At 37.1% G+C, this 13,810-nt stretch overlaps 1 protein-coding gene and 1 long non-coding RNA gene across 2 annotated transcripts; one reads left to right on the top strand and one right to left on the bottom strand.

Annotated features, from left to right (window-relative positions):
* The first annotated feature begins 1,696 nt into the window (after nt 1–1,696).
* Nucleotides 1,697–10,305, top strand: LOC148879134 (ETO1-like protein 1). The gene is made up of 5 exons (XM_088960553.1): nt 1,697–2,759; nt 2,846–4,558; nt 4,682–4,973; nt 8,601–8,910; nt 9,788–10,305. Exons 1-5 carry the CDS (start codon nt 2,635–2,637, stop codon nt 10,006–10,008), a joined length of 2,661 nt encoding a protein of 886 aa, XP_088816679.1. The 5' UTR covers nt 1,697–2,634; the 3' UTR covers nt 10,009–10,305.
* Nucleotides 8,435–10,027, bottom strand: LOC148879135 (uncharacterized). Its single transcript, XR_016104135.1, has 2 exons — nt 9,637–10,027; nt 8,435–8,953 (listed from the first exon to the last, which is right to left on the bottom strand). It is a non-coding gene; the product is annotated as an uncharacterized LOC148879135 (long non-coding RNA).
* Nucleotides 10,306–13,810: the final 3,505 nt, after the last annotated feature.

Below are 13,810 nucleotides of genomic sequence, written 5' to 3'. Positions count from 1 at the left end.
TGCCCAAACTGAGATAAGAGTTGAGAGTGCATTCATCAACATCAACTATTTTATTTATTATTACCCTCATCCAGTCCTATTCCCACTCTTACCCAAAAAAAAAAATCCTATTCCCACACATCTAATGTACACTACATTGTGCAACTACCTACGAGATTTCCACATCATTTACGCTTAGGTTGTGTTTTGTTTAAAGAAAAAAGTAAGGAAGGGTACAAGGTTTTTAAAGGTTTTCTTATATTCTCCTTTCTTTTCCTACCTTTTCCTTTTAAATCAAACATAACCTTAAAATCAAAATAATCAATTTATCAACCACTGGTTTAGAATATTTCAACACAGGGATTTAACATGGTTTTCAAAATTAGATCAGATTGGACGGTCGAACTAGAAAAACCAAGACCCAGTCACTTGACTGGTTCCGTTTTCCTCCAAAATTGCTTTTTTCCCCCAAATTCGTTGATTTTGATAAACAAACCACTTAATTAACTGGTTAATCGTTTGAATGGTTTTGACAATTTTCCAATTTTTTTCTTATCAAAATGGGCTGGTCATTTGGGTTGAACGGTCAGACCATTCGAATCGGTAATCGGACCCCAAACCGGTTCGATCACTAGTTCATTTTTAAAAACCATGAGATACAATAGGGTATTTAGAGGATCATCTGTTAAAGGTTGTTCCTAAGGCTTAACCCCCCAAATCTTATCGTCCACAATAAACTATAAGCTTGTGTCTTGAGGCAGGCAGTGGGCTTGTGGGCCCCTAATATAGTGGTATTTGGTCGATTCGCAAACTTGACATGAGGCATCAGCGGATGTATCTTAGCCATCCATCACCAATCAATGTCAACCGTTGCCATCTATTCCCAATTATTCCTCCTCTCAAGTGATTTCGACTATAACAATGGGCTCCTATATCGAGATAAACATACATTGGAATTCAAGTTCTAAGTCTCCTTTCTTGCTTTGTCCAACCCCTCATAGTGTTCACGGGTTGGGTTGGAACGGTTTATTGGTGTTTTTCCAACCGACCCAACTTGGTCGATTTACTTAGAAATGAAATTGAAATCGACCTGGTCGATTTGAATCGGGTTAGATCGGTTTAGGTCAGTTTTGTGAATGATTCTCTCAGTGTAAATGATAAGGAATTCATATTTAAGAAAGCAAAGGTTGGATGCCTAAAAATTAAAAATGATTTGATAGATTAAAACTGATATTTTATATATAATATATATATTTCTGAAATAAAGTTGAAATATATATATATATTTCCACAAATATATATCTGAAATATATATTATATATATAATATATATCTAAGTTAGTTCGGGTCAATTCGATTTCAATTTTCACACATGAAAACCGAAACCGAATCAAACCATCAATTTATGTTTTTTATAACCCGAAACCGACCAATATTGAAAAAAAACCGGCAAACTCGGATTGAATCAGACCAAATTGATCGATTTAGATCTTATTATTAATAGCCCTAGCGGCTAACTTGATCCTCAAAAATCTCTGCCAAGGCCTCTATCATCTTTCTCTCAGCTGAACCCTCGGCCTCAAATGCCTGAAATTATATTATTGCCCTCGGCTCCATATTTGACTTTGGGAATCGGTGATTTCCCAAAGTCATCTCTGATATAAAATATATTGGCAATAGCAATAAAAGGGTGATTTGGTCATTCGAGCCATATTAGGAAACCGGAAGATTCTCTCTCTCCTTTCTCTTTCTTCTGCTAAAAAACCATTTTTATTAATTTGTGTTTTACTAAAAAAACAACCGTCGATTTTTAATCAAACGCCTTTTCTCCGTTCAACGGAAGGAAGAGAAAAAAAGAAAAACAGCTCAGTATTACCAAACAAAGAAGGCGAAGTTCGAGAGTCGAGAGTATTCCTTTGGTTTCCTTGGCTTTCATCTGATCAAGTGCCGTTACATTCGTGATTTTCGGGACTTTGTTCTGAAATTTCTAGCAGGAAGAAGTGAGTCGTTTTGAATTTCTTTCTTTTTCCCCCTTTTGTTTGAGTTTTTCCTTGGATTACCACTTTTATCCCTCTTAATGAATCCAAAAAGGTTGGTGAGTCTCTGTTGTTGTTTCGGTTGCTATCTTTGTTGTTGTGAGATTTGGTTGGTTCTAATGTGGATTCGGTAGTGCTGGTGTTAGAGATCTTTGCGTAATCCTTAGCAGGTCACTGACTTTCTACTGATAAATTGCCATTTAGACTCTTAGAGACTTGGGCAATTTCTTCATGCTTGGGGAACCAAAAATAAATTGTAGAGTCTATGATTGCTCATATCCGTAGAACAGGAAAATACTATTACTAGCAGACTGGTTACAGAAAGATTCTTTTCCTAAGTGAAGGAAACCCAATATATCATTTTTTGTCTGATTGATACGTTCCTGATAGGGAGTCTTATTTTATTTCATTTTATTTATTGTGTTGTTTGGTGGGTTTGCAAAACTTCCTATTCAATTTGTGAGTGGTGTGAAAGGTGGTCTTTTTCTTCCAATCTTTTCTTTTTTCTTTTTTTTTTTTGTTGTTTTTCCTTTTCTTCCAACCCTCCTGTTTTGAGTGTTGGAGAGAAAATCTACTTAAACTTGTGGAGATCTGGGACTTGTTTTCATTCTTATGCCCCATGAAGAATCTATTTCTCTCTGAATCCTGCAAAGAAACACAAATACATGATCTCAATCCACAGTCATGGCTTGAAGTTGAAAGAGGGAAAGTATCCAAATTCTCCACACATTCCTCGTCTTCTATGTAAGTTCTCCTTCTTTGTGGTTTTACTGAACTAAATTGGGTTTGTTCTATTTTCATGAATCTGAGATCGTGCCATTTTTCTGTAGAGAATCTTTTATCAAAGTTCCCGAGCCACCCATTATCCCATTTTTTAAGCCTATCGATTATGTTGAAGTCCTAGCTCAAATTCATGAAGAACTTGAGTTTTGTCCTCCCAGTGAGAGGTCGAACCTTTACTTGCTACAGTTTCAGGTCTTTAGGGGCCTTGGTGAAGTCAAATTGCTACGCCGGAGTCTCCGTTCAGCATGGCAAAATGCCAGCACGGTTCATGAGAAACTCATCTTCGGGGCATGGTTGAAGTATGAGAAGCAGGGTGAAGAGCTTATTGCTGATTTGCTTGCTTCATGCGGGAAATGCGTACAGGAGTTTGTCCCATTAGACATTTCCTCTCAGCTTCCCGCTGATTTATTTGTAAATGCCCTTGAAACAATTGAAACTGTTCGAACTCATGTTTCCAGTACTGTCTTCTTCCATATTGGAGAAGAGAAGATAGCTTGTGATAGGCAGAAGATTGCAGCTCTATCAGCTCCATTCTATTCTATGCTTAATGGGTGTTTCATGGAATCACTTAAAGAAGACATTGATTTATCCGAGAATGGTATCTCCTCTTCTAGCATGAGGGCAATTAATGAGTTTAGCAGGACAGGCAGTCTAGAAGGAGTTTCTCCTAGTATCGTGTTGGAAATATTAATATTTGCCAACAAATTTTGTTGCGAAAGGCTTAAAGATGCCTGTGATCGGAAACTTGCATCTTTGGTTTCCTCAAGACAAGATGCGGTTGACCTCATGGAATATGCACTTGAGGAGAGCTCCCCAGTCCTTGCAGCTTCATGTTTGCAAGTATTTCTGCATCAACTTCCTGACTGTTTGAACGATGATAGGGTGATTAAGATATTCAGCAATACTAATAAGAAGCATAGATCAATCATGGTTGGACCTGCTTCATTCTCTCTCTATTGTCTATTAAGTGAAGTAGCCATGAACCGTGATCCCCGGTCAGATATAACAGCCTGTTTCCTTGAACAGTTGGTTGAGTCTGCAGTAACTAATAGGCAGAGACAGTTAGCCTTTCATCAATTGGGATGCGTGAGGCTTCTAAGGAAAGAGTACGATAAAGCTGAACAACTTTTTTATGCAGCATTCAATGAGGGCCATGCCTATTCTGTTGCAGGCTTAGCTAGGCTGGGTTTCCTCAAGGGCTATAAATTATGGTCGTATGAGAAACTCAGCTCTGTAATATCTTCACACACCCCTCTTGGGTGGATGTATCAAGAGAGGTCGCTATACTGTGAAGGTGACAAAAAGTGGGAAGACCTTGAGAAGGCAACAGAGTTGGACCCAACACTAAACTATCCATACATGTATCGGGCTGCGTCCTTGATGAGGAGGCAAAATGTTCAAGCTGCTCTAGGGGAAATCAATCGCATTCTTGGGTTCAAGATAGCATTGGAATGCTTGGAACTCCGGTTCTGTTTCTATCTGGCACTTGAGAATTATCAATCAGCCTTACGTGATGTTCAGGCAATTCTTACACTCTCTCCAGAATATAGGATGTTTGAGGGACAAGTGGCAGCTTGGCAACTCCGTACCCTTGTACGTGCACATGTAGAAAACTGGACTACGGCAGATTGTTGGCTGCAGTTGTATGATCGATGGTCTTCAGTTGATGATATTGGGTCTCTCTCGGTTATCTATCAGATGCTTGAATCTGATGCAGCAAAAGGTGTGCTATACTTCAGACAGTCTTTGCTTCTCCTTAGGTATATTCAAGTAACTCATTCCCTTTGTTTTCTTTTTTTTTTTTTCGTTTCCTTTAGTATTGTTGTTTGGTAGGATTATGCTTGTGCCAAGGCAGATAGCAATCCATGGTTGTGCTTGATCAGATTGAACTGTCCAGATGCTGCTATGAGAAGCCTACAATTGGCACACCAGCATGCATCAAGTGAACATGAGCGTTTGGTTTACGAGGGATGGATCTCATATGATATGGGTCATTGTGAAGAAGGGCTTCGCAAAGCAGAAGAGTCAATTCATCTTAAAAGATCTTTTGAGGCCTATTTCCTGAAAGCCTATGTGTTGGCAGACTCTAGCCAAGACCCATCATGCTCTTCAACTGTTGTCTCATTTCTAGAAGATGCATTGAAGTGCCCCTCAGATAGGCTTCGCAAAGGACAGGTATGTTTTATCTGTCACCCTACTTCCTACTTATTAACTTTAGGAGTTGCATGCTTTAAATAATCAAGTTTCACAATCCATTATTTACCTTTAGTATCAGTATGGCATGTTTTTGAGGGTGGGCTTTGGCACAATAGTTGAGTTACTCCATTGCGGCCTGGGTGACCAGGGTTCAAATCTTGGAAATAGCCTATCTGTATAGCTGTAAGGGTAAAAGGCTGTGTACATCTCTCCCTCCCCAGGCCCTGCATTGGTGGGAGCCTTGTGCACTGGGTTTCCCTATCAGTATGGCATGCTTTTCATCCTTTCAGGATTTCTTGGTATCATAAGTGTGTCAAGATTTATTTGAATAATTTAGTGGATTATGATGGTTTGATCATGTGCATAGAAGACCATCAACAACACCTTTAAGAAGTGATTAGTTGCATGTTGAAGGGGCTAGAAGGGCAAGGGGTATACCTAAAAAGACATGGGTAGAAGTCGTAATAAATGATTTAAGCACCAATAATTTAACAACGGATATGACATTAAACAGAACGGACTGGCAAAACAGGATTCATGTAGCTGACCCATGATAAGGCTTGGAGGATGATGATGAGTGCCCAGAACTACCATGAAAATCCAGAGAAAGTGATCCATGTTAGCCAACCAATCTTAGTTGTAAAAGTAGTGGTTTGGAAGGGATTTCTCACTGTGACTTTTGGCTTTGCAAGGTGGGGCCCACCAAAGATGCTTATAAGCAAAGTTTGTTAAAAATCCAGAGAGTCAAAATTGGTCATTGTGCAGCCAATCATGCGGATTTCTGTGAAGCCTCTTCTGGTAGCTTCTTCAGAGCAGCTGAAGCAAAGCAGCCATTTACAAGCTAGGATAATTCTAAGCTTTCCCAAACAAGGCATCCTTTTTTTTTCCTCTAGTATGTGCCCATCTAACTTCAATGTTTTCTCTACACCATAGTTTTCAAGGCACCAAAGCGAGGCTAGGTGACAGGGGGTGCCTTGTCACCTAGTCGCCTGGGTGATGAGTTCTTTTTAAGTAAAAAACATCTATCCTAGGGAGTTCCCTAGGTTCTATAACCATATTTCATTAATAATTATCCATAATTTTCATAAGTATAAACTTCATGTCGAAGTAAAGAAAATAACATATTCTAACATAAGAAAGAATAGAAAATTCAAAAAATATAGGGGCTGAACCCCTATTTCTGTTATAGGAAAAGACAAAAAGAAAAGCCGGTTCAATACTTATAGGTTCAGGTTTCAAAGTCTTTGATGGTTCAATACAACATTTAGCAATATTTTTTTTTTCTTTTTGATAATTAGCATTTAGCATTTAGCAATGTTTGTGTTGATTAAACCCTCACAAATAAGAAAATAATAAAAAGAAATCAGTATATAAGCACACAAAATGATTATTTCAGTTTAATAATGTCTATTTTATAATTATAACCTAAAAAAATTAAGAATATAAAGTTTTTAATAACACACTGTAGAAAACTGCTTGGTGATTAGGTGAAGGTGAGCCCCCAAGGGCACCTTGTCGCCTTGACAACTATGCTCTACACTGACGATTATTAGTTATTACTCAATATTTACAATATCCGCCAAATTCTTACGTTTTCCACTTGTTCTGAATTATCTTCTTTACTAAAATCGCTGATTTTAGAATTTTTTGCATCTTATGAGCCTTCTTGTTCCAAGTGTAAAACAACCTGAAAGGAAGTTGTCATCCATAAAGAAAAACTGTAAACTATTGAAACTATAACATGTCTTTGGTGGCCATTCTTATCATGTTGTGATCTTTCACTCTGCATCCCTCCCAAAATGAAGCATGGGATCAAACCCATGTAACTGCAGGCTTTCTGTGGTAAGGTCAGTGGACTTCATGTGCACCCTGGTCTGCCCTAACCCCTTCATCACCCTGTAATGTGTATTATGTAATGCAAAAATTGGTGCATTTTTACTTTAAATTGTGGCATTGCTTACAACACCTAATTAAGAATCAATTCTTTTGATCTTCTGAAAAAATTATAAATGATGAATACAATAATTAGATATAATCAGATATAGATAAGGTTTTCTATTGATAAGCAACAACAATATTAATTAGTATAGTTTTAAAGCAATCAATTTTCTCATGTTGAACTATATAATTTTTTTGCACATCATCATAACTAGAAATTTAGGAAAAGGCTATGTTCATTGTTTTCACCACAAAATTCATTTGTTTGCATTTCTGTTCCCAAATATATTTAAATGGATCTTACCTAGAGTTTTAGAGTGGAGAAATGATTATAATATTGTGAACACACGTGATGATGAAATTTCATTCTTCCTTGCTTTGAAACATGGTTTTCAAGGCACCAAGGCAAGGCTAGGCGATAGGGGGGTGCCTAGTCGCCTAGGTAATGGAGTTTTTTAAGTAAAAACATGTATCCTAGGGTAGTTCCCTAGGTTCCATAATCATATTTCCTAATATCCATAATCTTCATAAGAAAAGTATAAACTTCATATTGAAGTATAGAAAATCAACATATTCATGAGAAGAAAAAGAAGAAAGAAAAGAAAATTCAAAAATATAGGGGCTGAACCCCTATTTCTGTTATAGGAAAAGAAGAAAATAAAAGGTGGAAGAAGAAGAAGAAAAAATTTGTATATAAAAACACAAAATTAGTAAAGAAAAAGAAAAAAATGTGTTGACTGGACAACATTTTATATTCTTTCTTACTTATTGGTTCAGGTTTTGAAGTCTTTGAGGGTTCAATACAGCATTTAGCAATGTTTGTGTTGATTAAACCCTAACAAATAAGAAAATAACAGAAAGAAATTAGTATATAAACACACAAAATGAATATTTTAGTTTAAAAATGTCTATTTTATAATTATAACCTCAAAAAATTAAGAATATAAAAGTTTGTTATAACATGCTATAGAAAACTGCTTGGCGATTAGGCGAAGCGAGACTCCAAGGGTGCCTTGTCGCCTAGGCGTCGCCTTGACAATTATGCTTTGAAAGCAATACATGGTTGGGTTTCCTCAGAAAATAAAAAGAAAAAGTAAAAAACAAAAGAAGGAAACTTAAAATCCTTATTATTGTTTTTCTTGGTAACTTTAATTTGACCATATTGGTACCGTTACATCAAGAAGCAATTATAGCCCCAATTTGCTTAATGCTATTAGCAACATCTCCTGGCCATTCCTTTTTCTCTTAAAGGCAGTGTTCATGAGACCTGGCCTGGGGTATCTCAGTTTCAATGAAAACCTAGTATGCCAGATCATCATATATCAGTCTAGACTCTAGACCATTCATTACAGGTAGCCCCTTAGATCACTTATATATCACCTTTGGGAAAGGTATTACTAACCTTCTGAGCTGAAAACAACATGGTTAAATAAAGTGCAAAAGAAAAGACCTTAAAATTGGCTGGTCAGTTGCTGGCTCTTGGGCTTTAGCACATCTAGATATCACCTACCAAATGAGTAGTCTAGATTGATGTGTTCATGGCACAAATATGAAATAGATGGTCTACAGTCATTTTTCTTCTCTTGTGTTTACAGTGTGAGATGTAACAAAAACCAGCATTCTTGTGACATAGTATCTAATTCTTAAGTTCCACTTGGCACTTGGCAGGCCCTGAACAATCTTGGCAGTGTGTATGTAGACTGTGGAAAGCTGGATTTGGCAGCTGATTGCTATATCAATGCGCTTAAGATTCGGCATACCCGAGCACACCAAGGCCTTGCCAGGGTCCATTACCTTAGGAATGACCGGAATGCTGCATATGAGGAAATGACAAAACTGATTGAGAAGGCTCAAAACAATGCATCGGCATATGAGAAGAGGTCTGAATACTGCGACCGTGAACTCACAAAGGCAGATCTGGAGATGGTCACTCGATTAGATCCACTTCGAGTCTATCCTTATAGATATCGAGCTGCAGGTAGGATTTCCTCCAGTGCACACTTCCCTTTCGTGTTACAGATCTACAAATGTGTTGTACAGGGTGTATTAAATTGTCTTTGTTTTCAAGACTTCCATTCTAAAAAGGTCATTGTCCTATGTTGCTCCCAGCTAAAAAGGGGTATTGGGAGGGGTAGATAGGATGGTCCTGACCTTTGACATTTTCTTTTTAATTTTTTTGGCACACAGTGGCCACTCTCAGACTCAAACCACCACTTGCTAACCTGAGATTTTACCATTACACCAAGTAATGGCCCTAAGACTTACCGTTTATAGACTGCAATTTAAACAACTCTGTTGTAAGTCAAGAGGGTAGTAAGATTGTGCATGCAATGTGTATGGTTACCAATACATGCTATATGTAGTTAAATATATAAACTCAACTAAGCACATGAATGGGGAATTAACAAAAACCAGCATATGGAAAAGTAATAGTATATACTTTCATTTGCTTGTTGAAAAACTATGCTCTTCAATCATTTACTCATGGCAATAGTTGGTGCTAATCCAGATTTCAGTTTTTCCTCTTTTTTGGTGGTGGTTCCAAAAAACACTTCCAAATATCTATTAGTTTATTACGGAAAGCAAACGATGATATATACTTTTGAAATAGGTTTTAGACACCATTAATATTTTAAGTCTTTAACTAGTTTAGAAAAATATAAGAATTAAAAGAATCCTGCAAAATATTTGTGGAGTTTCACACCTTGGCATATCTGAGTAAATTGCACAAGCCTTAAAAATGCCTGTTGGAATAACTGTCATCAAGGACAGTTGTATGGCTTCCAGCCGCCCACTTGTGTGCTTCACTGACCAGGCTGATAGAATTTGTTTTTTGTGTTGTATGGTCGGAGCAGTGCTGATGGACAACCACAAGGAAAAAGAGGCAATCGCAGAACTATCGAGGGCAATCGCATTCAAGGCCGACCTTCACCTTCTACACCTGCGGGCGGCATTCCACGAGCACATCGGGGACGTGTCCGGTGCCCTGCGTGACTGCCGAGCTTCTCTCTCTTTGGACCCCAACCATCAAGAAATGCTGGAGCTCCACAGCCGTGTAAACAGCCAAGAACCCTGATTATCATATAGTGAAAAGCAATTGTAAACTACTTAGATTATAGATTAGATATAGCCTGTAATCAGGATATCCATTAATTTAATTGTCTAAATATCCAAACTTTGCCCTTTCACGAAATTTTTATAACGTGAAAGGAGAAATTTGTTAAAATTTGTGACAGATCCGTTGATTCCGAAGCTGGGTCATCTTCTGAACTTTTCCTATTCTCTGCAACAGATGTGACCTGTGGGTATGGGCCCAAGTCCACTCAACTGAAGTTTCTTACCTTTATCAAGGATGATTGTTATGTTGCGTTTAGGTTTCTTTTGTGTTCGATGTTACATGTTTTAAGTTCTAGGTTGTTTGAAGATGGCATTTGGGAAGACTTTCTTGGTCTTCTGGGTTTTGATATGTTTAAAAGATAAAAAAAACCGTCTTTTTTTATTTGGTAATTAAAGCGCGGAAAGGCACCGAAAACGTTGGAAAGCTTCAAATGAAGTTTTTTAGCCTTTTTGTGTAACGTGTTCTTAAAAGCCTAATAGATCAAGTCGTTTATCAAACGGTTTTTGTTTTTAATGACAATATCTCAAAAGTTCAATATGTTTTGGTTATTTGGATTATTGGAAGATTTTTCTACAAAGATTGCCAAATGACACCTTCATTGTTATTAGAGTCTTTTGTGGCTTTGTGATCTCCATTTGTAGAGGCCTTGTTTGATGACATTCCAAAAGCTTAATTTATTTAGCTTTTTTTTTTCTTAGTTGTGATGTCTAGTTAGCTTTTGTTTGGATTTGCTCCTCACAGCACATCTGAACCATACATCCCGAATATTCATGGGGAGATGTTTCCAATTCATGGTAAGATGTGCTGTGAGGTTAGTGTGAACACTATGAGAAGAAAATCTCGTTTCCCATCAGTGTTGGTGTGAGTTGCATTTCGGTGTTAAAAAAAAAAAAACAAAACAAAAAAATGGTATAATAAAATTGGTAACCAATTAGGTGGCATTAATCAAAATTCATGGGACGGGGTGTGTGATTGATCAAAAGCCTTGATAGACAACTTTAATAGACTCGATCATGATTTGATTTGAATTCAAGTCCAATCCTATTTTGTTGAATTTGAATATGTTTATTTGCTTACTACTTTTGTGATGTTGATTCATTGGTTGTAAGTTTTTCCAATGTTATGTCTTTTTGGCATCATAATCCAACCCATTATTTATGTGCTTTTTTTTTTTTTTATGTAAAAGGACATGTATTCGCTCCTTTTGTTTAAAATATATGACAAAATTCTTATGTTTTTTTATAGACTATTTTGTTTTTTTTCCTCTTAATAATTAAATCGGGTAGGATCAGATTTAGATATTTGATATCCTTAGCGAATTTGATTTCAAATTACTCTTTATAAGATCAGTTGGATCATCGGATTGGATAGCAAATGACTCACCCTGCTAATTGGATTGTCTGAACCGGGATAGACCACACAAAATTAGAGATTCTAGGGTTGCAAATGGATCAATTCGAATCGGATGTAGGTATATCCATATTTGATTGGTTTATATATATAAATACATATTTAATATTTCGGTAAAATATAAAAACCTCCCTTAAAGTTTCTGACAATCATAAAAACCTCCTCTTTATTTTATTTTAACAAATATCTCCCTTGAATTTTTGAAAAAATCAACAAAAACTTCCCTTTTGTCACTGATTGAGATGGAAATCGTCAAAACGTTATTCAAAATATAATAAAATGTAAAAAATGCCCTATTCGATTAACAACACTTTTACAAGTCTTTTTTCAGATAAAAAGACCACAACATTGTGGCGCCACTGCTCAGAATTTTCCGTTTTCTGGCAACTGTTCTTCATGGCAACTATTCTTCATTGATGTGTGCATGCCACCGCAACTTCCACCGGAATGTCATCGTCCTGGGCAGTGGAGGTGGAAGGGGGAAAGCAACCCCAACCAAAACCACATCAACAACAACAAGGTTCAGGATATGGTGGTGGTGGAGATGATGGACTACACGTATACCCAGCCAATGGCGATGGTGGAGTCGCAGGAGGATTAGAGCGAGAAGAAGAGTGTATCAGGACCATGTTCACTGCATTTGTAGCTGCCTGTGTACTTGTTATTAGTTCCATGGTGGCTGAAGCTGGGGAGGTTTCAGAGAAATATATATTGAACCACTGTTATTCTTGAACCAATCATTAAATTAATTCGTCTCAAACTATTTTATTCTAACCAAGATTTTATTTTTTGCAGTAAATACTCAACTGTTTCACATACACACTTGTAAGGACTTTGCCGGTGGAGAACACTCGTAAAATCGTGAAAGTATTGTTAATCGAATGAAGGTATTTTTGACATTTCAATATATTTTGAATGATGATAAATCAGTAGGTACTTTCGTAATTTTTTATGTTTTTCGTTAGGGCCAATGATGGGGAGGTTTTTGTCAGTTTTTTTTAAACTTGAGGAGAGGTACTTGTTAAAACGAAACTAAAGGGGAAATTTCTATGATTGTCAGAAACTTTAGGAGAGATTTTTATATTTTACTCTTAATATCCATATTTAGTCTAATTATAAATGGATTAAGAGAATCAATACTATTGCGGCCCTAAGAGATTCCTATGGATAATTTATCAAAAATAGAGATTCCAAATAATAGGTTTCACTTTTTTTATACATTCCAAATGTACGAGACTTGCAGAAGTCGAGACGGTGCACTTCAAATCTTGATGGATAATTCTTGCAATGCTACGTCTATGCATTTTATCATCCGAGATTCTAGATGGCACCATTTTAGCCTTTCTTGCGGCCCTAAGAGATTCCTGAACTTTCTCCGTTGTTACCCTTTTTCTAATTAATCCGCTCACAAATCTTCATTAGGCCATATGGCAAATCAATAATGGAAAATGTCAATTAAGGCTTCGTGATTTAATAGGGTTAGAATCAACCACGATTCTAAATCACGATTTTCATTCAATCCAAAATCGGATTCCTAACGCATCTCACAGTCTTTCTCTTCTAAGTGAAACACCAACATTTTCTCTTTTCTGCAGTTCAGCCAACTATTCAATCAATAGAACCCATCCTGCATGTAAGGCAAGAATTGTCTCTTCGTTTTTTTCCTTCTAAGCCACGAAGCTCCGCCCCATTGTGTTTCTAACCTATAGTCTTCTCCAATTGCGGTTCAACCATAATTGGATTAAAAGGTGTACAAGCGGCACTACAAAATCCAGCCCATTGTGCTCTACAAATAAGCAAAACTTATTGCGAAAACAGGGGAGTCGTCTTTCTTCCTCTAGGCAGCAAAACAGGGGCTCCGTCCCACCGTGTTTCTAAACCACCATCTTCTCCTCTTGCAGTTCAATCATCCTTTGATTCTCATGAAGTTCAATTGGAAACCACTGCCAAAATACCTCTACCAGTTAAAACCTCCCCCACAGGTGAGTCACTTCGTCAATCATTCAGTTGATTTAGGTGATCACAGACTCACAGTAGCAGTGGAAGAAGGGTTATGTTCATTCACCGGTTTTGGCGTTTTGCTACTACAGAGGTACACTATTACATTCAGCATACCTATGTTAGTTAGGATACATCTACTGTGATTGCCCATTCGAGCGATCACTGTAGATGCAAAGTGGGTAATAGAGATTATTCAAATGGGTCGGATCTTTGCTCTGTCCGTCTCAGATCCGACCCATTTTCTGTTATTTACCGTCTTATTGTGTTATTTTTGTTATTGTGTTCTTCAATAATTTTTGTTTAATTACTTTAGTCCCAAACAAACTTCTAAAGCTAGATTTGTTTACCA

Source organism: Nelumbo lutea, chromosome 1 (genome assembly GCF_056320005.1).
Source record: "Nelumbo lutea isolate HS-2025 chromosome 1, American lotus-T2T, whole genome shotgun sequence".
Taxonomy (NCBI): Eukaryota; Viridiplantae; Streptophyta; class Magnoliopsida; order Proteales; family Nelumbonaceae; genus Nelumbo; species Nelumbo lutea.
Note: the sequence above shows the minus strand (reverse complement) of the source record. Positions and strands in the feature narration are given on the sequence as shown.